The sequence below is a fragment of the Phlebotomus argentipes genome, unplaced genomic scaffold, assembly GCF_947086385.1.
Source record: "Phlebotomus argentipes unplaced genomic scaffold, Phlebotomus argentipes genome assembly scaffold_4, whole genome shotgun sequence".
Classification (NCBI taxonomy): Eukaryota; Metazoa; Arthropoda; class Insecta; order Diptera; family Psychodidae; genus Phlebotomus; species Phlebotomus argentipes.
In genome coordinates this window covers 2,171,420-2,197,253 of record NW_026776174.1, presented here as the reverse complement: position 1 = coordinate 2,197,253, position 25,834 = coordinate 2,171,420, and the positions used below count along the sequence as shown (strand labels likewise).

Sequence of the window (25,834 nt, the reverse complement as noted above, 5' to 3'; positions counted from 1 at the left end):
GCGTCTGTTTGGTATTCTCTTCGCGGGTTTGCGCATCTGTAAGTATGTTTACGTTATATACAGTCATAGAATGGCATCTTAAGATCAACAATATCACCAATTTATTTGCAATACCTTCTGCGTAAGGTGTCATATTCGCCCTGTCGTCCGACTGACCAATTTCTCCCCGAGATCATCCATCAGGCACATAACTGAAATGATCGTATTTCTCACGATAGAACGGGATTTTCACGTCTTGTTGGTCAATTAGTGGATTTTATTGAGATAGTGAAAAAGTCAAATTCCACCTTTATCGAGATCGAGGCTTTCTTCTGTGGTCACACACTGAGCCGACCAACAGCGCGCGTTCGCCAGCATCATCGTCAGAGAAATTTAAAGGCTCAGCAGAAGATGTATACATTGTGGAATGCGGACTTCTTAAATCATAAATGTAATTAAAAGAAGATGAATGTATTTTATTGGGTAGAAAAAGTGAATAAAATGCACGTGCGCTGCGCGATCACGGAAAGCGCCGCGATGTGGGCAAAACTTGCGGTTTCACACTTGAATTGCATGGCGGTTGGAAGTTCAATGCCGTGCAGACATTGGCACTGCTAACCCATATCAGAAGCATGCTTGCTCAATGTGGGTTTCTCAGGCAACAGAAAAATAAACATGTAATTGATATCTTCGAATAATTAGTAGGTGATTGAGCGTGACGAGCGATGAGTTACAAGCTGGTTCTCTTCTCTCCAACAACACCTTGTTCATCCATCATTTCAGCTTTGAATTGGATTTTGTTGCAAATTCCACTTTCTCATCTCTGCGACTGCAGAAAGCAACAATGTATGAAAAAAGTCTCGGCGGACTTTTTTTCCATCCCGCGCGCGTCAATGCGACCCTCTCACCGAATATCTTTGCTCAATCATCATTGTTTGCTGCGAGTGAAGATATTGGCTTTTGAGAAAATCTCATGAGTGCATGGCGCTTTTCCATCTCCTTTATTCTTTGTGCATGGCAAGTTCAATATCTTGCATCTCTCGGGTGTTTGTTTTCTGAGAAAACTTCACATGGAGTCGCAAGTCAATAAAGCCAGATTGTCGATGTCTGGAAATCCGTCTGATACTTTCTCCTGACTGCCACCGCGCGGAGTCGTGAGTCTCTTGTGACGCCGCTACACATTGGACAAAAGGAAGAGTTCCAGCTTTTTACTTTCCTCCGCGATGATGCCAAAGAGGAAAATTATGTTAATAACATTAACCAGCGATTCAAGAAAGAAAGAAAAAAAATCGGAAAGAAATATCACATTAAATTCATCAGACTTGGAGAAATTGATTCTTGTCCGAGTGAGAGTTATGAGTCTCTCATGCGTCCCGCTTACTCTATCACTGTTGCCCAGAGGCTGACAATTATGCGCAGAGAAGAAGCAAATCAACATAAAAATCACATCACACGACATCCTGTGATTTTCAATCGAGTCTGCAAATTGAACCACTTCAGGAATTATCCTACTGACGTCCGCGTTATCAAGACTTCCAGTGACAAACACAGCAATGTCGCAATTGTCTGCCCCACGGTCATCGTCAGTGGCCATGATTTCCTCCGCCAGACTCAGTGTCTCCCCACATATGAGACTTTCCGCGAAGATGGCAATAATTATACATACAATTTGCAGAAAATTTCGCTAATTTTCACTCGGTTGCACACAATGAGCTACATTTTTCGCATTGTGCTCTCCTTCTCTCATGCCACTTCCTGTTGGACGGTCACTTTTGTGGCAAATCTCTACTCCACACTGGTCAAATTAATTAATGGCATATATGCTTGAGATGTGCAGGAGAGAAGAATGACAATGAAACTGTGCGAACAATGGCACTGAGTGAGACGAAAATTGACCCAAGACGATGATGGAACGTCCCGCGAAGAAAGAATTAAGTGTCCGCTGAGTGAAACTTTCGCTATTTCTGCGCAAAAATTCACTTTTATTTTTATTCTTCCGTCAGCTTCCTCTTTCATGCGTCGCAATTTATGGAAATTCGCAACAATAATCCAGCAATTTTCACTATATATTCAATGAGAGCCCTCCAAAATAGTTCAGTCGTGCAGGAATTCCAACCACAGTTGGACGGTTGCAGTGATTGACACAAGACACCATGAATATCCTCGCGCATCTTCTTGCCATCGTCGCGATTGTGTCGCGTGTGAAGTGTGAATTGAGCACGTTTGGGTATTGCATTAAGAACAAGCCCTACTTGGGAGTGATTCCTTGTCTGGGCGAACAGGCTCTGCACACCCTGCAGTCCATCGAGGAAGCGGACAACTACACGATCACCAATGGATTATCGATGGTTCGCGATGAAGGTTACTCAATGCCAAGATCAATTCCGTTCAATTTTCTCGACCGTGACACACTCAATTTGAGGTATTTCTTCACTTTCCCTCATCAAATTTGCGCCATTGACAAAGTGTCAGCTTTATTCATGCTGAAGATCTAATGGATATCGCTTTGTAACATGTTTAACACATTTTGGAAGGAAAAGTGAACTTTTTTATAAGCTTGTCTGCATAATCTCACTTTCACTGAACTTCAAATACATTGTAGTGATGAATATGTAACCATCAAGTGGTTGAACACTTAGACATTTGGTAACTTTGTTATGCTATTTTTTGGGCAAAACAATAACATAAATAGTGTATTCAAGTGGCATGTAAATTTAATTAGAATCGAGCCTTCGGTCTCACACTAGTTCTTTTCTCACAACATCGAAAACTGCTCTTTTAAGTAATAATAATATATATTGCAATTCAAGTGGCAAGCAATGCAATAATAGCATAATTTGCATTCAATTGCAAATGTACAAAAAAGCGTAGAAAGTCAATTAATGATTATTATAAAATTCACGTTTCAAATTCACACAAACTCTCATCATGCACTTCTCATGCAGTTTTCTCCACGCTGTTGAATATGTATGTAAAGAATTTGCACAAAAAAATATAACTTTTCAGTAATTAGTAGGCAATTTATGGAATTTGCAGCCACAATGAGAAACTACTGTGAAATTTCTTTGCATATTTCACAGAACATTGCTCGATCAAACCGGAGTTATCCTCAGTCAGAGATCACTGCAATGGGACATGAGCACCCTTTACCCGGGCTTGATGATGAGAGTGGGACCTGCCGGGGATTCCAACAGCGTTCTGGAGTTCGTCATGGATAATCCGCATGGACAGGAGCTTGACGACAGAGCTGGAGAGCCCACAACGGGTAAGTTAGTGAATTATACATGAATTGACAAGCAATAAGAGAAATTCGTTTCTTTAACAGCTCGTCTTCTGACGAAGAGCCTTATTTTGCCCTTCCTTCTGGGTCTGAAGTTCAATCTGGCTGTCCTTCTTCCCATCATCTTGGGCGTGCTGATATTGATTGGAAAGAAAGCTGTTTTCTTGAGCAAATTGGCTCTTCTCTTGACGGGAGTTTTCGGAGCTGGAGGCGTTGCATCCCTCTTTGGTTTGGCCTCAAAACCCATCAGCGGCATTGGTTTAGGCTTGGGAGGTTTAGGATTGGGCTCATACGGAGGATTAGGTTATCAAGTTCACGATCATCATTACAAGGACTATCAGGATTACAAGGACTACAAGAAGAGCACTCACAGACACTTCGAAACCACCCAGAAGCCTTTCGAATCAGATCGCTTTTATGACTATGAGACGAAGTTCTTTAACAAGAGAGGCGGTCCTCAAGTATACGAAAGGGAATCCACTGACTTCAAGACGGATTCATCCACGGAGCCAACAAGTGCCGCATCGGAATTTGTGTCACGAAATGATTACAAGAATTTTGCGTGGCACACAATTAAGCAGTGACTGCATCGTTGACAGTTGTTCATAAATTTTGTGTCATTTTCACCTATAAGATATTCACACGTCTTACCAAAGAGCACAAATAAAATATTTTTTATAAATATACGCCTTTAACATCAAATGCATTTGCGAAAGTATTAAAATTTAATAGAAATACGCCATAGAATTACACTTAACTCGCGAAGGTGAGTGCAAGAAACGCGTCAATTAGACGAGCAGTCAGAATCACTGAGCATTGAGGAAGTCTATTTTGGGTGTTCTTTAACAAGCCGACAATTATGGAGCGTCTCAATTTGCTCACAGTTTATTAAGAATGTTTTATCGATGTACCCAAAAAGTTGTCACACATTTTCCCCCGAGACACAAACTTCCAGTGAAAAATATTCGGGGCAATTTTGTATGTAGAATGAACAGACTAATTGCTACCTTCGGTGGATTTCTATGGACGAAATAATCTAGATAAACTGTGTGTTTATGTTATAAAAGAGACAAACATTGGAGATTTATTGTCATTTGTGCTTACCGTCTGCAGACATTTACAACATACATTTGCTCCCATTTGAATTGACAAAGTAAGCAAAATGAGCGTGTTTAAGTGGAAAGTGTTGGTGATTCTCTGCTCATGTGTTCTCTTTCGGACAATCTTGAGCAGCACCGTGCCGATAAGGGTCGAATCGGTGGAATCAAAGGCTGCAGATCGCCCAAAATTCACAGGACTTCTTCCTATAGTGCGACATTGCGTGCGACAGAGTGAGATTATCGGTTGTTTCAAGAACTATGCGATAGAGAAGCTGGACAATGCGATTGAAAGTGATCGTTCATATGTCATCAATGAATTCATATCCATCAAACGTGATCCAAATTACCAGCGCGAATTGGCAGAGTCTGGAGAAAGCGAAAGGAGTATTAATCAGATTCTCTTCTCGCGGATTCGAGATTTTATCGCTTCACGGATAATCAGCATAAAGTTCACACCTAACTTCATGGAAGAAGGTATAAAAATTATCCTTGCTAGAAGATGGTTTGCATGACATTTGAGGTGAATTCTTCCCCTGAAAAGGTCGCAAGAAAAAATACGGCGGAGGAAAGCATGGTCATGGGATGATGATGGGCGGCTTTGCCATGGTAGGTATGATGCTTCACTTAGTCCTGGGAAAGCTCGCCTTCCTGGCCGGAGCGGCTCTTCTGATGGCCAAGATGTCCCTGTTCTTGTCACTCATGGTATGTTCACGAATCTTGCCATTTAGTCGATCGAGATCATTTGTTCACGTATCTTTAAGGGTTCCATGAAGAAATTGGTCACCGGAGGAAGCTCTGGCGATAGTCACGTCGTCGTCACTGAACACGGACACGGTCACGGCGGTGGTTATGGTGGAAACGGATGGCAGCGAAGCATCAATTCGCGGACACCCGATGGAGATCAGCAATTGCCCTACAAAGGCTACACATCGAGCGAATTGGCCGGCGTGTAGCAATTAACTAATTGACTCTCTTCACCTGTACAATTAATTCTATACTATATAACCTTAATTTATCTATTTATTCTCTAAGATAAGCAATAAAGAATGATTGACAGCGTCTGTGCAATTCCAATGAGGCCTCAATTCTCTGATTTCGCATCGTCCTCTGCAACTGTGTCCTGATGCCGACTGGGGAATGGCTGAAGAGGGGCAATTTAGGGTCATTGTAAATTCAATGAAGTAGTTGTCTTCTTTATTTCTTTACAAAAAAAACAAATAAATAAATAAATTATCAATTTTCATTTTGCCATCGTGCCATTTTCGCTACGAAACGGTTCATGTTTAGCATTTCTCCTTGTCTTTTCCCAGGGAGAGAGGGACTCTTCATCTTCCGAATATCCGCAATGATTGATTTCACTTTGAGGAGGGATGAGATTGGGACCTAGGAGGGCTCGGGAGGTGAGATTCGGGGCTGAGAGGGAAGGGGGGAATGAGGCTCTGTTGGGCGGGGAATCTGGGCGGGTGTGGGGAGGTTCGTCGATATTTTAAAGTGATAAAAAATGACGAGACGGGCATTGCTTAGACTCGTGGCACATGGGCTCTGTAGGCGCGATCTTGCATCATCAAGTCACCCGAGCCGAGACTCCTGTGGTACTGGCCACCCGATTCATGTCCCTCAAACTCCCCATGACTAGACGAGTAACTGTGGCTCTGGGAAATGTGGGGGTGCTTCACGATCTCGTAGGTTGTCTTCTCATGTCCCTCCGGCGTCACCAGCTTCTTCAGCCCGATGATTGCACTGATGATGAGGGCGATCTTGCCGATGATGAGAGCCTTGCCGGCAACGATAGCGATGGAGTGATATGCCATGGTGAGAATGCCCGTCTTGATGGCGAGGGCGCCCATGAATGGTCCGTAGTACTTCTTCATCTTCTTGCGACCCTCCTCCACGAAGCGTGCACCCTCGGTCTGGCTGTAGGCGAGTAGCCTGGGCACGTTGACCTTCAGCTCGTGCGACTCCATGAACTCGCGCGTCTTCTGGGCCAGGATCTCGTCCAGCTTGTACCCAGGCAGGGACTCGGATGAGTCAAAGGAGCGCGAAACCTCTTGCGGCTTGTCAGCTTTTCGCACCACCGACAACCCGTCGACCAACTTGATGCTGGGCAACTTGAGCGCCCGATCCGTGAGCTTGACTGCCTGCACCTTCAAACAGTGCACCATGTCCGAACTGTCCTCACACTGAGTGTACACTTTTCGCAGGGACCTCCAGACGCTGGAGTGCGTTCTACTGTCCTGTGCCGCCACTATGGCAAACAAACATACGAAGCCACCGACAAACTTGAGCGACACCATCTTGCCTTATTGCGGTAACCAGCTCGTGACAAATCACACACGGACTATCCTCAGTGTCACACCACTTTCGGGACGAACAGACTCACGGATTAAGCCAACAGACGCGAGATGCTGTGTGGGATGCAAAAAACTACAGCAGATCTAGCCTCATCGAATGATTATATAGGAGTGCACCTTTTCTCAAAGATGCATCCAGATTTTATGCATCTCGCGAGGGGGCATTAGGAAACTGACGTTTCAGAGCGTGTAATATTGCATAGTGGTGCATCTTGAACAATTTTTTGTTGTTTGTGTTTAGCTTCGCTAATTTGTTCTAACACACATGATAAACAGGCCTCCAATTTTCGAAATCGCACCTCTTTTTCGCATTCACGCCAATCCATCATCATCTCACCATCTCACTTCGCTCTTCTATGCACATTGATTTTGATATCGTATTGCAAATCCACCGACACACCGTTTATTTATTAATTGCGTGCGCTTTCGGCGGCGCATTACGTGTCTCTCGCCACATGATCCAAATCGGAGAAATGTTATGGGAAAGTGGGAAGGTGGGTATCATAGCTGCTGCCCATGGAAATGAAGAAAATTGCGATCATCTTAATTGTTGCCTCGCCTTCCATCGCCCGCAAACCATTTCGATGCTTCTTTCACGGATTCATGGACATTTAGGCCTGATTTGTTGGACCTCTCCATCACGTGCCGCGAGCTGTGCCGGGCGATCCGACTGATCTGCAAGCTCTCTATCAAGGATTTTAGATCCGGTTTCAGATATTAACACTCTCAAACACTCAGATTTTTATCAAAATCCCTCTGAAGAGAACATTCTCTAAGAATTTCAACAGTAAATGTATGTAAATATGTGAAAACACATTAAAATCATAACATGCATTGCATGCATATTCCATGAATGTAAATAATATTAACTCTTTTGTAGCACCATTCAATTCATTTAGCTCACACTGTGCAAAAAGTGTGCTTTTTTTCTTCTCATCTCTAACCAAATACCTGAAATAGCATTGATTCTCTTGACTAGACAAAATCATATTGCTCGCAACATACATCTGCACATTTCATTGGCTAATTGAGAGAGTTTTTCTTTCACGAGACTTATGCTCTGCCATGCGGGAGGAAAAATACCTTTCATTTGATCAGAAAGTAACTGTTGGATGAGATTTTTCTGCCAAACAATGCCCGCTGACTATAGTCAAGTGGGCAAAAAACACGATGAAATATCCAGTTTATAGTTAGCAGTAAAGTGATTTGGTGTCCAATTAAGATGTGGGTGGAAGTGAATGGAAACACTTGATAAGATTATGGTCCAATCGCCAATTTAGGGCTCATCATCTGGACACAATCAGCAATGGGATCTCCTGATCTGCGGCATTCAAATGGTTAGATTTATCTTGTGCAATTCGGTGAGATCGAGTGCATCAGCGAGAAAATAGGCTTTTCACTCCAGCACTTGGCGCAGAAAACACCTTGTGGGAATGGCACAAAAATTAAATCGGAATAGGTTGAGAGGCGGCAAGAAAAACCAAGTCGCTGTGCGAAGTGAGTTTTTCTCTCTCCTCATGCGAAATTTACCTTTTTCTCAACTGTCATTGAAATTTATTACATAAAATCAGAGAGAATTTCTCACAAGGCGCACACATTCTGCCCGCGAAGAGCACACAGAGAGCGCCGTGACGTGAAAGTTGATGCCCATATCCATGAGATTTCTGCACGAGAAGCCACCAATGTAGGAGACACACATAAAATATGTGCAATTTTCTCATGATAAAGTTCAAAGGTTGCAACCTATTTGATATGTCTTTGATAGCTTTCTATTGGTATCTCACATGTTTGCATCAACAAACAATGTGTTGGAAAAGTGAGTCATTTGCAAGTCAATAAAATATATGAAGAACTTTTGCATGCGTGATAATTGGGCACTTTATAGGGAGATAAGTATAAGCTTTCTTGTACTTTGAAGTTTTTGATAAGATAGTTTCCATGTGCGAAATCATAAATCACCAATTTCAAGTGCAAAATCACGTACACAATCTCTGTTAATATTATTTGACATGCATTCTTCTGCGGTGTTTCTTCTACAAATACCGGAATATGTACACACAATCAAGTAAAAGTTGCTGCATTTTTAGCCCACGACAATGCAATTTCAGGTGTATTTATCAAAGGCATCCGAACAAAAAGTGTTGGCAGCCGAGGTATCAAGGCATGCAGTAAAATGCATCAAATTAAATTTTCACTGCATCTTTTGCTCCCGTGAAATTGAGAGAGAAAGATGTGAGGGGTGAGATTTAGTGTGAAAATTGAGATTTTATCTCAAGATAGTGAGCAGTGCAATTTAATGCTCTGTGTGCGCGATGGAAAGTACAAAGGCAATGGGTTGCTCTGCAGAGTGTTGGATTCAATATTTTACGACGATCGTCAGTTTGGGTGTGAAAATTTATATAGAATAAGTTCTCATGAGAACTGGGTTGGCTCTCGAGTGATTTTCTTCATTAACCTTTTCGATGGTACGACGAAGAATTTTCTTGTGCATATTCGTGCAGCAAAGACCATATTGCCGCTGGATATGAGTGATGATTAAGAGCTCTATAATGCCAGTGGATCTCTATGAAGGTCTGACAACAATTTTACTGACTTCCAGGTGCCTTTGTCTTGTGACTTTGTGCACCTCCAGCTGAATGGAGATTAGAAAGAAGTAGGTACAGCACTGGGATTGCTCCAGTAGTACACTTTATTCAACAAACTGTATCATTTTTATTTCTCTCACTACTTCCCATATCGCCCGTCAAACATGCTGTTTTGTCGTTGATGATCGTGAACAATGAACAATACTCGTAAATACCCTCACGTGGTGCATTACATAAAAATTGAGATCGCATTTACGGGCAGTTGATGGAGGAGAAGAATATGAAGTAACCAGAGACTTTTATTGCAAAATTCATCAATTTGTACAACACATCAACTCGGGCACTCGCCTTCCACCACGTGTTCCAAGTGGTGGACCCAGATTGTTCCAGCTATACATTGATTTCAAGAGCAAGTTCACGGCGGACATAATTGATGATGGTGGGCAAAAAGCGGCAGTAGACTCACCTGATACAACTGTACAGGTTTGTGATGCCGACAAAATTGCAAGACTCCGATTATGCCTCACTTGGCGCTCTCTCTATAAAATATCTAGTGCGAAAGTAAAAGGAATTTCTATTTGCAACCTTTTATCATATTATTATTATTATGCAGTTGCCATCAGCTTTGTCCACTTTCAATCATCACTCTGATGTTAGTTTAATGAGAAATTTCGCAATGAAAATCAGCCGGATATTGCTCGGAAGAGTGTGAACTTTATTATTCGTATGAATTTTACTTGAATTTTGTCTAATTTACTAATTAAAACCCTTTCCAAAGCTGTACTCAATTATGGAAGGTGTCGAAAAAATCTGTTATTTCTTCTCATCTTAGATCAGCTTAAGTATTTAGCTATCCTACTTTCCGCATAACCGTGTCATTGATGACTGGAATATGTCATTCATAGTGTTTCTCATATGAATTTCAACAAAAATGTCAATGTCGGATCTTCTGTTCACAACAAGAGTTGTCTTATCATCGTCAGTATTGGAAATGGAGAAGAGAACAAATGTGTGAGAAAGATTTCGCATGATTTCCCAATTGCAATTGTCCCTGAAGCTACTGCGGCTGGAAAAAGTGCTGGAGAGACTCCACGTGATTTTTCTATTATGTGCTCCATATTGGAGATTTCTTTTCAAAGAGATTTTTCCAAGCGATATTGAGTGTAGTGCATTTCACGAAGGGTGACCCACTTTGCTTCTACACAGTGGATTTTGCATTATTTGCAGCTCAACAATTCCCGTGTAATTACAATCGCATGGAATAAACAGTTGTATCTCCTATTATTTTTTTCTTCTCTCTTCTTCTCCCAACCTAATGATGGCTAAATGCAAGGCAAGCAGCATCTCTCAAATATGTACTTCAGCACATGCACTTTGGCGTCTCTCTTTCACCTCTCGTGCCTCCTTTTAGCTGATTGAATGGTGAAATGTGCAATTTCTGCCCAAGGATGTTTTATGTGTGCAAAGTAGCAGCTTTCTGCCAAGATCTCTTCCTACTCTCGTGCCCTCCGCACTATTGAAATTGAGCCAAGATCGCGGCAGAGAGTTTTTACTCAAATCCATTCATAGCCAAGAATCAATCATACCTTCTCAATGGACTCTTTCTTGTGCACCATACACACAGCAAGATGAAAAGAGGGGTCACCTGTTGGGTGAAGGAATGTGTGCCAAACGGATTGTTTTACTAGAGTAAATATCATGATTTTCGTCGAGAATGACCACTAAAAATTAATGTCAATTGATGTTACTACACATCTTATCTCTTCACTACATCTAACTGACTCGAAATCTCCTCTCCTCACACTGGTTTGTCTGATTTTGTGTGAATTTGGCGGTTCCGGCAATTAATTGTGTTTAAATTTTCCATGTATGACTTCTATTAGAAAAAATAACATGGCTAATATTCAACGATGTTTACCATTTCAGCGCTCTCTCATCTGGTAGGCCCATCGTCGTGCAAAAAAAACACAGCAGAGCTATTTGATCCACTTCACCATCTTCACAGGCGAGCTATCTGTAGTCATTTAATTTCAAATTTTTTATTGCCTCCGTGAATACGTGCTTCTGATTTTTAATTACGATTCTTCTCCTCTTCTTCCAGGGAGGACTACCCGAGAACCATCAGTGCTCACCCACCTTAGATCATAATTTTACACTCTAAGAAGCTGTGAACGGGATTGGCAGCTGACCTCGAAATTTGAGGATTGCTTCTGTAGAATTAAATTGCCAAAATGTCTGCTTATTGCTAACTGTCTGCAAGAAGACCTAATTTTAAGGCAATTCACAAACAATTATACATTGCTAACGTAAAAATCAAATAGATTTACCGATTTGCTCATTTGAATTCTCTTAAAACTCAATATTTCTCACATGAATTTAATACAGAAGACAGTTAAGAAACTGCGCATTAAGTGCAAATGTCCATTAAAAGTCTAAATTTTGCATTTTTTTTATAACTTGTTAGAATAATTTTAGTTCAAAACGTTGCTGTAGAATACAGATTAGGACTAATGTGACATAATGCAAATCTGAATTGTATAATGAAATGCAGACAAACGCGTGCGGAAGCAGACAAATAATCTAAAAATATAATTATAAATTTTACGATTGCATAGCTGTCAAATCCATATGGTTTTAATTGTTTATTACGTTATGATTTATTTGGTAATAAACAGAAGTGCAATAACTGTTGCTTTCAACAAAATTTCCTCATGGTTGATGTAGTCTTGGAGAATCATCGTCAGATGGTGGAGTTGCATTTCTCTGAGTGCACTGAGATTTGCTCCTTTTGAATCTTCCTGATCATGGCATTCACTTCATCGCGAAGAATAATCTTCACCTGGAGAACTCGCAGCATCTATCACTGTTCGCGGATGAGAGGAGGCCCTCTGCGATAGGTCAAGAGATACAGATGAGATAGGGGTTCGGCTTAACGGGTCGAAGCGGAGTGATGTCATAGCATATTGAATTAAAGCACCTTGCACACTTGAGCAGGAGAACACTCTAGAGGCAAAATTGGATGGTGAGCTGCTGAGAAGGAAGTTGGCTATGCTCTTCTATGAGAAATGTGTATAGAGGTCAACAATTTCCAACAATTTATATATCAACAATAGAGTCAGAATGATCATGAGCTGAAGAGAAAGGTCATTGTAGTGAAAAGCGGGACATTTGTTCTTGTGATTTTCTTTCTTGCAATTGTCTGACACTCTGCGGCATGTAAGACGATGAAGATGCATTGATTGGTGCAGTGGGGAAAAATTGGCAAGTGTCTCTCGCTGGCATGTGTTGCTGAATAACTCACTTTATCGCCATGACCATGTGAGAGTTGCAGCGAAGATCGACAAAATTGACGAAGGATGCGCAGAGAGAAATTTCTAACTGCAATTTCTCTGTTTTTGCCAGTGAAATTCGTCGTGGGACTTTTTTTCTGGCGCTGGATCAACCGAAAACAAGTGGCTCAACTTGAGAGTGAAGTCCGTGAGGAATCCCTCGCGAGTGGTTGGATCAACACAGCGCACTCCCCCCACGATCGCGTCTTGGCAATTGCCGTGGTGTTAGATGATCCTCCGACTCGCTCTCGCCAATTGTCTCAGTGGCCACGACAACACACATTCGCGGCAAATGGAAGAATGTCTCAGTGGATAGAACAACGGCAGCAATTGAGGTACTTCGCGTGTGTTAAGTGCAATTGATGCTTTCCCTCTCCAGCGCCACCGCAGAGTTATCTTAGGCCAGCTCCAAGAGTGTCCCCCCGGTTGTATGAAATCGAAAACTCTCAACAACATCTTCCCCCTTTTCGGTGGGGATCGCGAGAGCTCGAGACTTCCACGGGCACATTTTTTCACCATCGCTCCCGTTGATTATTTCAACGCCTCTATATAAGTATGCGATACCATATCATTCAGCATCAGTGATTCTCAGGCTCTTGTTCAGTGGAGTGCTTCGTTGCTAACAAAATTGCACAACATTTGAGTTTCGCCGGTGGTGCATTAGACACTGTGTTGTTTTTCTCTGGTAACATCCGAAGGAAAGCAGAAGAGTTGTATTTTCTTTTTCTCCTCTTCCCCTTTGGTGGCGTACGCTTTATCGCGAGTGTGTAGTTCTTTTTTCCACACATTATAAAAACACAGAGCCACCAATTAATTTTCCTCAGTGCATCGAGCGTCACTGAATGGGTTTGAGCAGAGCCAAGGAGAAGAAGACACTCTGAGTTAAGTTACATTCGGGGCAGAAGCGCCAATTGATAAGCAAGTGCATAGCTCATAAGGTCCAGCCATCCCAGGAATAATGAAGCATATCGTATGTGGTGTCCTCCTGATCGCCCTGACCGTGGCCGCGGAGCAGGAGCCGATGAACCCGGGTGTTCGTGCCGCCCTGCGTGTTTACGATGAGTGTCAACGTGCCGAGGGTGGGTTCAGTGTGTGCCTCAAGAAGAAGGCCATCACGTTCATTGATCGTGTGACCAAAGTGGATGCCATAAATATCGGTGAGGGTGTTAGAGTAGTCCGCAGTGCCGACAGCCCCGTCGTGGACGTGCCCAAGTCCTTGGGTGAGGATCTGGACAAGAACTTGCCCAGAAACGCAGAGGCCAGGGATGATGCACTCTCCACCATGCTGGCAGATCGCGTGGCGCGCTTCCTCAGCAGCAGAACAGTCATGGTCAGTCTGCCGAAAGTCTCCTCAGACGAGCTCGGTCGGTCAGTCGAAGAAGGTAGGACCAGCTGACACGGACATCCCTTTGCTGTGACCCTCCTAAATGTCTCTGTGATCCTTTTCAGGCCGCGGCAAGATGAAGAAGATGATGAGCATGATGATGATGGGCTTCGCTATGAAGATGGCAGCAATGATCCCCGTAGCGATAGCCGGACTGTACTTGCTCGCGGGCAAGGCACTCATCATCTCCAAGGTAGCCCTCCTCCTGGCGGGAATTATCGCCCTGAAGAAGCTGCTGTCGCAGAAGAACAGCGGCGGAGGTGGCGGCGGCGGAGGATGGTCTAGCGGCGGATCCGGCGGATGGTCGTCCGGAGGTGGTGGTGGTGGACACGGTGGCGGATGGGACAGGCGATCCCTCGAGGCCCAGGACATCGCCTATAGGGGATACATCACTCAGTAGATAAGCCACCAATCCTTATCAAATTTCAGCCCTTTGGAGAATCATATTGGTTTTCCGGTCCTTAACACCTAAGCTAACATCTTTTCCTCAATACTCAAACCTTCACAATCTTATTTATTTATTTAATTAATTACTCCCTAACATGTTTACTCTTTCAATCAACATTCCACAACCTCCCACAGATTCCAAGGTATTTACACAGATGCAGAAACCATTAGAAATCAATAAGACAATTATCTTCCTCTCTTTTATCATAAAAGCTGCAGGTGAAAAGATAATTGGCCAAAAGTGAGTTGAGAGTTAAAAAAAAATTGTATGCTTAGTAAATGGAAAATTGAATGAACTTGTTATCAATTTAATGTTAAAATGAAGCGAAGAAGAAATGCCTAACGCATAATTCATTGATGCCAAATCAGTTATTAGAGCAGACAAAATTTAGTGCGACTTTTATTACATAAAAGTTATCTCCATCACCTCATTGAAATTTTAAAAAGATGACAACGGAAAAGAATTATGAAGAAGAAGAAGAAAAAAACGGCACAAGAAGTGCCCCTGCTACAAATGTATCTCTTTACTATTTATTTATTGTTGTTACTTTGTATTTAATAATTTATTTAATTGTATTTTTGTTACTCTATTTAATTGCTCCTAAATTTAATTAACTTTAAGGTTGAAAATATATAAAAAAAAAACAACTCATTCTCCATCCATCACTTCATAACATTTTCCGCTACTGTATTTCTGTAATCAAATCTTTGTGTTAAGATGAAATCTCCTCAAAGCTAGACTGTCGAAGAGAATCTATAATAATAAAGAATAAAATGCTGGATAGAAGACGATTGATTTGCTGTAAATTGATTAACCCACATTCACCTGATCTATATTAAATATTTCTCGCTAGAAGATAGAATCACCTATATTGTGTCAATTACACAAATTGCACAGTCAGCTCGTTAAAATTAAATGTTTTGTGCCCTTGTCTTCCTATTGTATATCGCGACTGAGCTCAATCGCACGATTGCTGTGGGAAAGACGGCAAAAAACGGTGGCAAATTTGCAGTGTGAGAATGCATTGATGCGAAGGAAACCGTGCAAGACCTAAACCATATTCAAATCAACTCGCATGGAGAGTGAGCCTACAACTCGAGAAGGAAATTGCGTTTTCCATCAGAATGGTTCTTCACCATGAAATTAAGTGGCTATTGCTCTTGTCTTGCAGCCAATGCCCAGGTACATAATCATAAATTGATTCTGAGCTCAAAAGTGAAGAATTTGCACCTCGTGCGCAGCAATAATCGAGCTATTTATCATAAATTATCCTCGCTTTTTAATTGTTTTTCCGTCTTCCAATGTGTACGCAATTTCCTCACCGACCAGCAAGATTATGCTGAATATTTCAAGAGCTCCTTTATTCAACGCTGTTGTTGCTGAACTAATAGGAAAAAGAAAAAAAAATTGCCAGAGAATTTTAATGTTCTGTAGAGAAATTCTTATTTTTAATAAATCTTGTGCATTTGAATAGATATGATTGGTTAAATGATATTTGTGGTTCCTCGATTTTATTGAAAAAAAAACAGTACTCTTCTGTGACTGTAAATTCCATCCCACGGGAAAAAAATTCCGCGAATTTTCCGCAATAGGTAATTGGGTTTGTTTTGCTGTGAGTCAACAGAGCTGAAGGCAGTGGCACAATACAAAATATTACTACAGGTAAAGTGATTGGTTTGAATTTAGCTATACCAACAAGTTCATGGATGAAGGAAAATACATAAGCCTCTCGTCATGATTCCTCGAGCAAAACATGCTTCTTCAATGAAAACCCACACGTGCTCCGAGTCTTCGGCATTGTTTGCATTTTGATAAAGAAATGAGTGAAAGATTTATGATTTCTTTTCTCATTTCCCTGAAAACACACTTATTATCGTGTCTCGATAATTGAAAATCATACTTAGTGTTAATAATCAATAAAGCCAATTTTCAATAACAAATTTGCTTACAAGTTGAGGGAGAAATTTTAAATAATACGTAGCGCTTTGCCCATCATAGAAAAGGCAAATTAGATCACAAATAATCATTTCAACACTTGAGGAGTGCGAAATGAAGTAGGAAAATGCCGAAGAAATCAAAGAAATCACCCAAAGGTCATGGAATATATTTTTTATTAGAGAAATTACCATGCGATAAATAAGTTCGAAGAAATCTCCACCTTGAATTCATTTTGATCTAGTGCATTTCCCTCGACATTGCGAGTTATGTTGTTATTAGGGAGTGTTACTTAATTTTCCTGCATTATGCTCTTGAGAATGAAATTTTGCATAATTGATTGTATCGCGATAGCTCAGTTTTGATTATTTTAATACGATGCATTGCACATACATGTGTTCTCTTTGCATAGCGAGAGCATTTATACGGTAAGTAAAGTAGCAAAGTGATGATTCATGCTGGAAAAACATTAATCATATCAAAGGTTCTGTAGTTATTTTACATATCAAATAGTTAACAAGAAATGAGCCCAACTGAATCATAAATCTTTGCAAATATCTAAGTAACTTTCATGCTATTTCAGGATTTAGGAACAACTTTCAGTTATGCACAATATGGTTAAATTATAATTAATATTCGAAAATGCATGTTTATTTCATTACGACTGCATCATAACAGTCTATGAACTTGCAGCCACAACAATGTTTTATTGAGACTCTAAGTTGCAATTATTGACTTGTTAAAGTTCTCCTTAGACATTTTAATTAGAAACCTGTTTCCGCGGGCAAATTCGCGGTGCAGTCTTTATTCTTCTCATTGGCAATTAAGATCTAAATACAATAAGGCATGTTCTGTGTCATGTAATTGAAACATTTACGTAAAGTCAGATGCACATAATGAGGTGAAATTATGCAGTGGGAATAATGAATTAATTGAGATCACACTGAAAACTGGTATGCAGAACGTCAGTAAAAGTTAAATTCTCGAGGAAAAATTCTGTGCCTCTCGCTGTGTTTCACTGACGGTGACTTGTTTCCCTGCGTTGCGGCGAAAAATTGCACACGAGTGAGATTTTCCGAGATTGAGCAATGGAGTATCTAAGAGGTATCTGACATAATTTCGTGGACCAGAAACTATGACAATGCCGAGTATGGAATAACAGTATTATTCGAGGTACGATGCTCATATATCTCGAAAAATCTCTGCTGATGTCTCGTAATGATAGATCCCTCCTCTTCCAGCCCAGCCTCAAATTATCGTGATTACCAGTTGGAAGAGCGGCGTGAGGGAAAATTGAGGCACAATATTGGGGGATTGTGTTTGTGAGTGGTGGCATAGAGATTGAGGTAATAACTGACGTGGAAATTTCATCGAGAACTGATGCAGAACATCGCGGAAAGATGGTTCTGACATTTTTTGGCCCTCTTCTCAGTTCAACATTGACAATATTGAGGCAATGACGAGATCACTTGATTGTGCCACAACGAAGCTGTGCCCCTAAAGGAGAAATGTTTCCTCTCTGTGTCACCATCATCACCTGTTGCGTCTTGTCCTCAGTTCAATGTGTGAAGCCCAGAGATCTCAGGAGTAGTTTAAGTGCTGTGCCGTTGTCTCAGATGCCAAAATCCCTTGTCGTTCCTGTCAACACATCACCGCGATTCGTCTATGGCAGATCTCTTCCGCCGCCTGCAGAACCGTCTTCGGAGGCTCTTCACTACAATGGTAAGTTTCCTTTTGTGAAAACTGCACAAAACCACAGAGATTCAGTGAATTTTCCTGCGCATTTCATGCAGATACCGAAGTCGAGGGGCGCGGCAAGAAGGGAAAGAAATTCAAGGTGAAGAAAAAGTACAAGAAGTACCTTTTGCCACTCCTCCTCGCCTACAAGCTCAAGTTCTTCACCCTCGTCCCCGTTATCGTCGCCGGACTACTTCTCCTCACGGGCTCCACAGGCATGGCGGGATTCTTCTTCGCCCTCTTCATCTCCGTCATGGCGCTGAAGTCTTCAGGAAGACACTGAAGAATTTCCCTCGACGTGGAGAAATGCGATAAATGGAAAACAATTGTGTGATGGGTGATGAAATGTATAAATCTAGCCAAGAATAAAAATCAAGAGAGAAATTATCGAGAACAAGGTGAAATTTCTCCTGCGTGTGATTTTCATTTCTGGTGAATTCTCAGGGGAAATCTATATAGAGTTCTCGCATCCACGCACCGATATTGGGTGTGAAAGGTAGAAAATTGATCACGAGAGTCAATTAATTAATGCTCTGAAATGACATGTGCCAGAAATGAAGTAGTACAGCAAAGTGAAGTAAGTTAATGGAACCAATTTAATTAGCAGTGGGTGAGACTTGTGAAATGCGCTCTTGAATAAAATGAAAATTTTCAATTAATCGTGGAAGATTCACTGCTTGTGCCTCGATGGCAGGAAGAATGAATCATTGTGTTGTTGGCTGTGGAGGGAAATCTATTGGGAAATAATATATCTTGATGAAAAGACAATGAGAGAGGCTTTGCTGGGAGTATATCGATGGGGTAGGGAGTGATATTACCGAAGATGTGGTTGGCAGAAGTGGAGTGGATGAGTTTAATTGCTCGCTCGATCAGACATTGGGACGACCTTACAGAGGCAGCCAAATGAACTGCAATTCCTGTTTTTTTCTCAAACTCAATCCAATTTAGTCTCTAGAAAACATTAGAATATTTGTGATCATAGAAGGCTCTCAAACAAGCATTCGTAATCTTTCTTTTATCAACAGACCTTTTGACTTTAAAGGGATATTCTTAGTGTAATGGTACGTTAAATTACGCAAATCATTATATATTGTTCTCTTCCGTGTTGCAGTTCAGTTGGCAAAGTCTGTGAGACTGACAAAATCCATTGAACATCGCTGGTAGCATTCTCATTGGCGGGGCTTTCGGTTCATTCAACCAGTGTGGGTAGACCGATGACGATTGAAATGGGTGTAATTAGAATTTTGCCGCACTAGTACGAATTACATTGTTCATCCAAGCACCACCACACTAAATATCTTTCATCTATTATTAATATTTATAGATGCATTGCATAATTCACTGCATCAGAACGAAAAAAACCGTTGAACTGAGTGGACGTCGCAGTGTCTCTGAAGCTACTATTCTTGCAATCACCCCTGACATTGGATTACCATTGTTATGCCGTCAAATAAATCAGTGTTCTTGACCATTCTTGTCATCCAGATAGGACTCTGTGCGGTGTCATTAGCCAAATATGTGCAATTTGTTCCTCAGAATTCATTTGAGCCGCGCAAAGGCGGCAGTTTGGTGGACAAATACGGATACCGTGGGATTAACCTTTTCGCCGTGACATCAACAGAGGCGCCCGGAATCGTGTCCTCTGCATCCACCTCAAGTACAAGCACCCAAACTCCAGCGACTCCGGCAAAATTCATCAATGGAACTGCTATTGAAGGTACCATGAAAGGTCATGTTGGGTCACAATTGCATAAGTCCATTCAAAATTTGCTGTATCTTCTTACCAAAAGAAGAAGTTCAAGAGTGTGAAAGTGAAGAAATTCCTTTGCATGGTTATACAATTCGGCAGACGCCGGCGAGTGGCGCAAAAAAAGAGTGTCTGAATCAGCAAGATTTCATTTGGTAACTGTTCCGGCTCGTGTTCCTTCCACTTTCTTCGCGTCTCGTGTGACTCACTAAAAATTTCATTGTGCGCAAAAAATGCAAATAATCCATACAGTTTTAATGCTCTTTCACCTCTCAATGGGATCTTGTGCTGGAGCTTTAAGAGCTCCGGTCTAAAGTAAAAGTGCAACTGTGAATCATATGGAGTAATAATTGTTGTTTTGCTGATTGTCATTGCAGGTCGCGGGAAGCATCCGTACAAATTTGGGAAGAAGAAGAAAAAGCACCTGAAGCATATGCTCCCGATGATTGTGGGCCTTCTCACAGCCAAATCAATCATCATTCCGCTCGTCCTCAAGGCGATCATCATGCTCTCCAAGTCAGCCTTCATACTCAGTTCGCTGTCCTTTCTCGTCTCTGTGGTGATGGGCGTCAAGATCCTCCTCCTTCACTCGCTGCAGAGCAAGTCAGGCTCCGAGAGTACCAAAGTCGAGGTGGTCCACGTGCCGCTCCAGCAGAAGTACGGTCACTATTCAGGATGGATTGACAGGGAAAGTGAGAATAAGTACATCCCGATTTCTAACAACTTCGACAGCTACAGTTTCACTGACAACGAGAAGGCTCCGTCAACTTCCTTCAACTTCAAGAAATGATATCACGAATCTCACGAAAGTAATGTATAATTGTACTTGAGGTAATAAATAATTTATTCTCCTGAATCAATGACCTGCTTCTAGTTTGTTTTGTTGAAAATCTCTATGGGAATTTCGCGGGTTCATCGTCTATTGTATTGAAATCTTTCGTTCCAAATCAGCGCAAGTGCATAAATTACTGTGTCAATTGATTGAATTTCGTGGTATTTCGGTATAATGACAATAAAATATATTTGTAAATGAATTTTTCGGAAATTTTCGTTTACATAATCCGATTTTAACAGATCGAAATCATAAATAACACACGACTATCTCCGCTTTACGCCACCAAAGAGCTGCATCAGGTCCGGGTTCATTGATTGCTCATCGCTTACCACCGATTATCCACTTTTTTCTGGCAATCGAGAGACTCGGAAAGAAATTACAAAATACGCCACAAGTTAATTATTGCAGCTCTTAATAGACAATAATTGAGTTCATACGAGACGATGGTGCAGACGAACAATGGAGAGTAAAGATGCTCCAACCTGTTGATCGTCGTTCAGTCATTACTCTCGATTTGACCTACATACTTCCGGAAACCAGTTTCGTTACAAAACCAATGGAAAACAATCTCGCTGGTGGCTGTGAATCTGGTTCTGTTTACTTTTCTTATTCCAGCGAATAATTGTTTAAATAATATTGAGTATTTTTCACGCCATTTCGACGTAATTATTTAACCTAATGACCCTATTTATGAGCATGTGGAATTTTATACGTGACAAATTTGCATACTTCCATGAATTCCGCAATTGGATTTTTAACGCCTTTAATCCACCCAAGAGAAGTGAAGTGTTTTTCGTTTGTGGTGACTAAGCTCTGGGAGTGAAAGATCGTGAATCAGAGAGAAAGAGAATCAGATGAAGAATGAATAAATTATATTGAATAATGTTACATATAATATCTTGAAGTAAAACTAGTGAAGTCAACAGTGGAGAATTGCCGTGTGCAAGAGAAAATATCCGTCAAAATTGAAAGTGACCACAAAATTGGCAGTTTAGTCACTGTCTCATAGAAAGTGAGAGCCAATTTCAATCAAATGATTGACAAAAATATTAAATTTTCATCCCTCGTCACACGTCATTTTCTCAACACACTCAATCTTCTCCAAGTTCCCAACACGAATGCCGCGAGATGTGAACGTCCCTGACCCATTTCGGCAGTTCCTGGTGCTAGAGAATTACCACAGTGACCGAGTCAATGATCTTCAGTGACTCCATTGGTCCCCATCTCACTCTTGCACCGGATCTTGAAGTCATTAAAATGCCAATGATCTTAGAGGATTTCATCTGAGCACAACACCCAACTCCTCTTCATTTTCATTTTCTGAGAGAAATTATTGGGGCTTTCATATTGAGAGGCGTTTCAGTAACAACAAGTTCTTGATTATGTTTCCTTGAGTTTACATTGATAAATTCTAGATATTCTTAAAATAGATTTAATTCGATTTGGATTCAATTCAACGATTTTTATTTATGATGCACATCTGTGCTCTTCAATTCATTGACCCTTCGATTGTGGGAGCAATTTATTGAGGTATTTAGGTATTTAGAGATACATATTGCCTTTGTTAGATGTTCACATGTTTGAGAGATGCATTCAAATGCAATCTCTCCGAGCTTCACTAGTCGCAATAAACACATGAGGTGTTAAACCCCCTCTTGTGACTTATCAGTTAAGGCATGGACCTACTGGTGTTTTGCCACATGAGCGTAAGAGAACAATGAGATTGTTCAAGAAAAGGTAAAAAAAAAATGTGACTCTCCTCGATATCGCAGGTGTGACAAAAAGTGGGGGGCAAATTGAGCATCTGAATAACTGATGAGGAGACACAATGCACAGCGTTGAAACCACCAAAAATAGAGCTCCGCCCTGGTGAATATCTCTGTCACTCTATCAATGGGTGCTATCCACTTCTTTCGTTCGACCATTAATTCAAATATCCGCGCTGGGGATCTTATGCACGGGCATTTTTTCTTCGTCATCCAGTGCGTCAGTGGTGAAAAAGATCGTCATATAAAAGGGTGTCCAGGCGCTTGGCAGGCATCATATCGACGAAGATCGTTCAAGTGCAACCAAGTCCTCGTGTGGAATTGTCTGATCAGTTGTAGTGAGCGAGATTTGAAAAAAATAATAGTGAATCACAATGAAGGTCTTCCTGCTGTTCAGTGCCATCCTGGCTGTCGCCGTGGCTGCGCCAAGTGTTATGGATAATCACCTCGAGGATGGCAACTCCTTCGGCAACGTGGCCAGGATTGTGGCCAACTGTGCCGACAGTGGGGATGTCACGACGTGCCTCTCTGTGAAGGGCATCATGGCACTCAGTCGTGCGGCACGTGCCCAGAAGATTGAGCTCCTGCCCGGAGTCACTTTCAATCGGTGAGTGGCCCACAATTCCCTTCCTCCATACAATGACACTCATTCCCAGCGTCCATTGACAGAGATCCCTCGGCGATGTTCCGCAGTGGCAAATCACTGTCGGAAAACGAAATTACCGCCAGCCTGCCAAGTGGTGCGCAGGAGAAGACAGGGCGACTCTTCGATCTCACTCTTGAGGCAGCGTCCAACTTCCTCACGAGTCACGATCTTGAGATCAAATTGCCAGCAGAGACCACGAAGAACTTGGCGCGCTCCATCGAGGAAGGTGGGTGATTGGGACAATTTCACTCTTCGGGGGCAATGACGATAATTTACCCCGTTCTAGGCCGTGGAAAGCTGAAGAAACTCGCCGGACCTCTTGTGCTAGCCCTGGGCGCCAAGGTTGTCGCTCTGCTTCCGCTCTTCCTGGGTGGTCTGGTGCTCCTGGCCACCAAGGCTCTCGTCGTTGCCAAGGTTGCCTTCGTCCTGGCTGCCGTTCTCGCTGTTCAGAAGCTGCTTGGCAGCAGTGGTGGCTTCAGTGGCAGTGGATTCAACCTCCTCGGAAAGGTAAGTTCATTCTTGGCGAATTAACGATTCTTATGCTGAAAAGTGTTTGCTTCTCCAGGTCTCAGGAGGATCTAACAATCAGCAGGGATGGTCCGCCAACTCCAACAATCCAGCATGGACATCCGGAGCTTCCCAGGGCTGGTCCTCAGGAGCATCTGGCGGAGCTTATCCCTACGCCAGGAGCTACGATGCTCAAGAACTCGCCTACCATGGCCAGATACCTGAACACATCCAGTAAAGTCATAATTCAGAGTTGACATTAGAAATGAATCTCAGGACAATGCCATTTCGTGTCATAATCACAAGGATTCACTCCTTTCCACACAAGACTTCGTACATACACCCAAATAATTTATTTTGTAGACAAGATGATGAGATAGAGAAATGATTTAAGCTAAATTATATAAGAAGATTGTGTGCAAAAGACTTACGATGAATAATAATAAAAGAAAATCCCATTGAAGTTGTGTGATGTGCATTCTTACGCGTTCACAAACACTCGTAGGCGATAATGACCAAAATAATCGCGTCCTGGATCTATTCAATTGGGCTCGTTGGGCTATTTCCCATCTCGCGAGTACAAAATAATTCATCTTCAATTTATATCATGTCAGATCGCCGACTTGTGTGAATAAATCCTACTCAAAATGTCGTGCCTCAACATACGAGCATATGACGATCATTAGACCTTGTCGGCATGGGCAGAACAGGGCAAATTTGTCTAATGTGTCTCATGCGATATGTCGTGAAAAAGGGGAACAGATCGCAATACAATGGCCTATTAGTCCATTTAAGCGAATTTGCAGTGAATTAATTGGTCTTGGCTTTCAGATGCAAATCGACTTGTCGGCAGAAGTGTTCCTCATGGTGACCACGATTAGTCTGAGGAGCATACATTGTGGTGTGATCCAGATTGCAGTAGGAAATGCAATGATTTTTCAGCTCAAGAGGTATTTCATTTTATACCAACTTGTTAGCCATGCCCGGAGAAATGGTGAATGGAAGCCGGAGATGATTTTTACCTTCACTTTAGCCACATTTATTTGACTTTTTTTCACCTGGGTGATTGCATGGCGAAAGACCGTGATCATGATGATCTCTTTTCGATCTCCAATTGATGCGATTAATGCCTAAATGCGGGCAATCCGGAGGAGATCAACCAATTTTCACGATCAGTGGCGAAAATGGAAAACTTCGTGACACTCATGGCAAAAGGCATAAGGAAATGCAATGGCGTGAGAAGATTACGAAGAACTTTCACAGAAGATTCAGTGAATTCTTGAGAAAAGAAATTCATCCTCAGTGATGGAAACTCGTTATTGGGTGGAATCCGTGGAGGTGAAACTCGAGGAATTTTTCGAGTTTCAATTTCTATACCAAATATATAAGTAGAGGCCACAAATGTACTGATTTTCTAAGAGATTTTCCCCATAATCTCTCTCCTCTCATTCCATATGGATATGCGCGTTTCAATTTATTCTGTATTTTATTTACCTCGAACTTTTTGTCCTCCTCACTCTTTCACTTCTTGCCATTGGCTCTGCCCAAGAAAGTTCATCGTCCCAACAGGTTTTATTCTAGGTCACGGCTTACTTACTTCTTCTGCCACTTCCGCATCGGGTCAGTCGTTGAAAAGAGAAATCGCTGATGCTGCACACCTTTCCTTAGGTGGGGGAAAGAAGTCACGAACCCACTGAGAGACGCGGATGAGCGGCGAGATCGTGTGAGTTGGAGCTCATGGATGCTTTTGGGTCTGATCCCCACCACGGATCTCATGCTGGTCGGCACGGGCGGAAAAGAGACGCCGCATGTGATCGTCTCTTATCCACTGACCTTCTTACGTGGATCACATTGAGGCGCACCGCAGCGTCCAATCTCACCCAAAAGTATGCCCAGAGACGAAAAGATTCCCTTTGCGATCACCACGATCGCCGTGTCGTCAATAATGGTCAAGAGTGATAAATATGCGACCAACGGGACGTGGGAATTCTTAATGTAATTGACCACACCAGCCAACTGCATTCCACCCAGCGATGTTATTAATTTTTCGCCAATTTTTGTCTTCGCAAAGATTCCGCGAAGGAAACATACAAAACACCGGTTTTGTGGCAAAATTTATTGATTGATCGACACATTTCCCTGAAAAAGCTGCACCTTATTGACCCCGCTGGTCGAGAATTTTAAATACAATGCACCTTATGTAGA

The 25,834-nt window shown here is 41.9% G+C and overlaps 5 protein-coding genes across 5 annotated transcripts; 4 read left to right on the top strand and 1 right to left on the bottom strand.

The window, feature by feature from the left end:
* The first annotated feature begins 2,132 nt into the window (after positions 1-2,132).
* Positions 2,133-3,843, top strand: LOC132257866 (uncharacterized). The gene is made up of 3 exons (XM_059754910.1): positions 2,133-2,401; positions 3,060-3,244; positions 3,305-3,843. The coding sequence occupies exons 1-3, from the start codon at positions 2,133-2,135 to the stop codon at positions 3,841-3,843; spliced, it is 993 nt and encodes a 330-aa protein (XP_059610893.1).
* A 578-nt stretch (positions 3,844-4,421) lies between these two features.
* On the top strand, positions 4,422-5,312 carry LOC132257865 (uncharacterized). The gene is made up of 3 exons (XM_059754909.1): positions 4,422-4,833; positions 4,901-5,061; positions 5,121-5,312. Exons 1-3 carry the CDS (start codon positions 4,422-4,424, stop codon positions 5,310-5,312), a joined length of 765 nt encoding a protein of 254 aa, XP_059610892.1.
* Positions 5,313-5,879: 567 nt separating this feature from the next.
* On the bottom strand, positions 5,880-6,653 carry LOC132257864 (uncharacterized). The gene has a single exon (XM_059754908.1). It carries the CDS (start codon positions 6,651-6,653, stop codon positions 5,880-5,882), a length of 774 nt encoding a protein of 257 aa, XP_059610891.1.
* Positions 6,654-13,582: 6,929 nt separating this feature from the next.
* LOC132257862 (uncharacterized) lies at positions 13,583-14,408 on the top strand. Its single transcript, XM_059754902.1, has 2 exons — positions 13,583-14,006; positions 14,074-14,408. The coding sequence occupies exons 1-2, from the start codon at positions 13,583-13,585 to the stop codon at positions 14,406-14,408; spliced, it is 759 nt and encodes a 252-aa protein (XP_059610885.1).
* Positions 14,409-22,850: 8,442 nt separating this feature from the next.
* On the top strand, positions 22,851-23,867 carry LOC132257855 (uncharacterized). The gene is made up of 4 exons (XM_059754894.1): positions 22,851-23,083; positions 23,146-23,348; positions 23,409-23,633; positions 23,743-23,867. Exons 1-4 carry the CDS (start codon positions 22,851-22,853, stop codon positions 23,865-23,867), a joined length of 786 nt encoding a protein of 261 aa, XP_059610877.1.
* Positions 23,868-25,834: the final 1,967 nt, after the last annotated feature.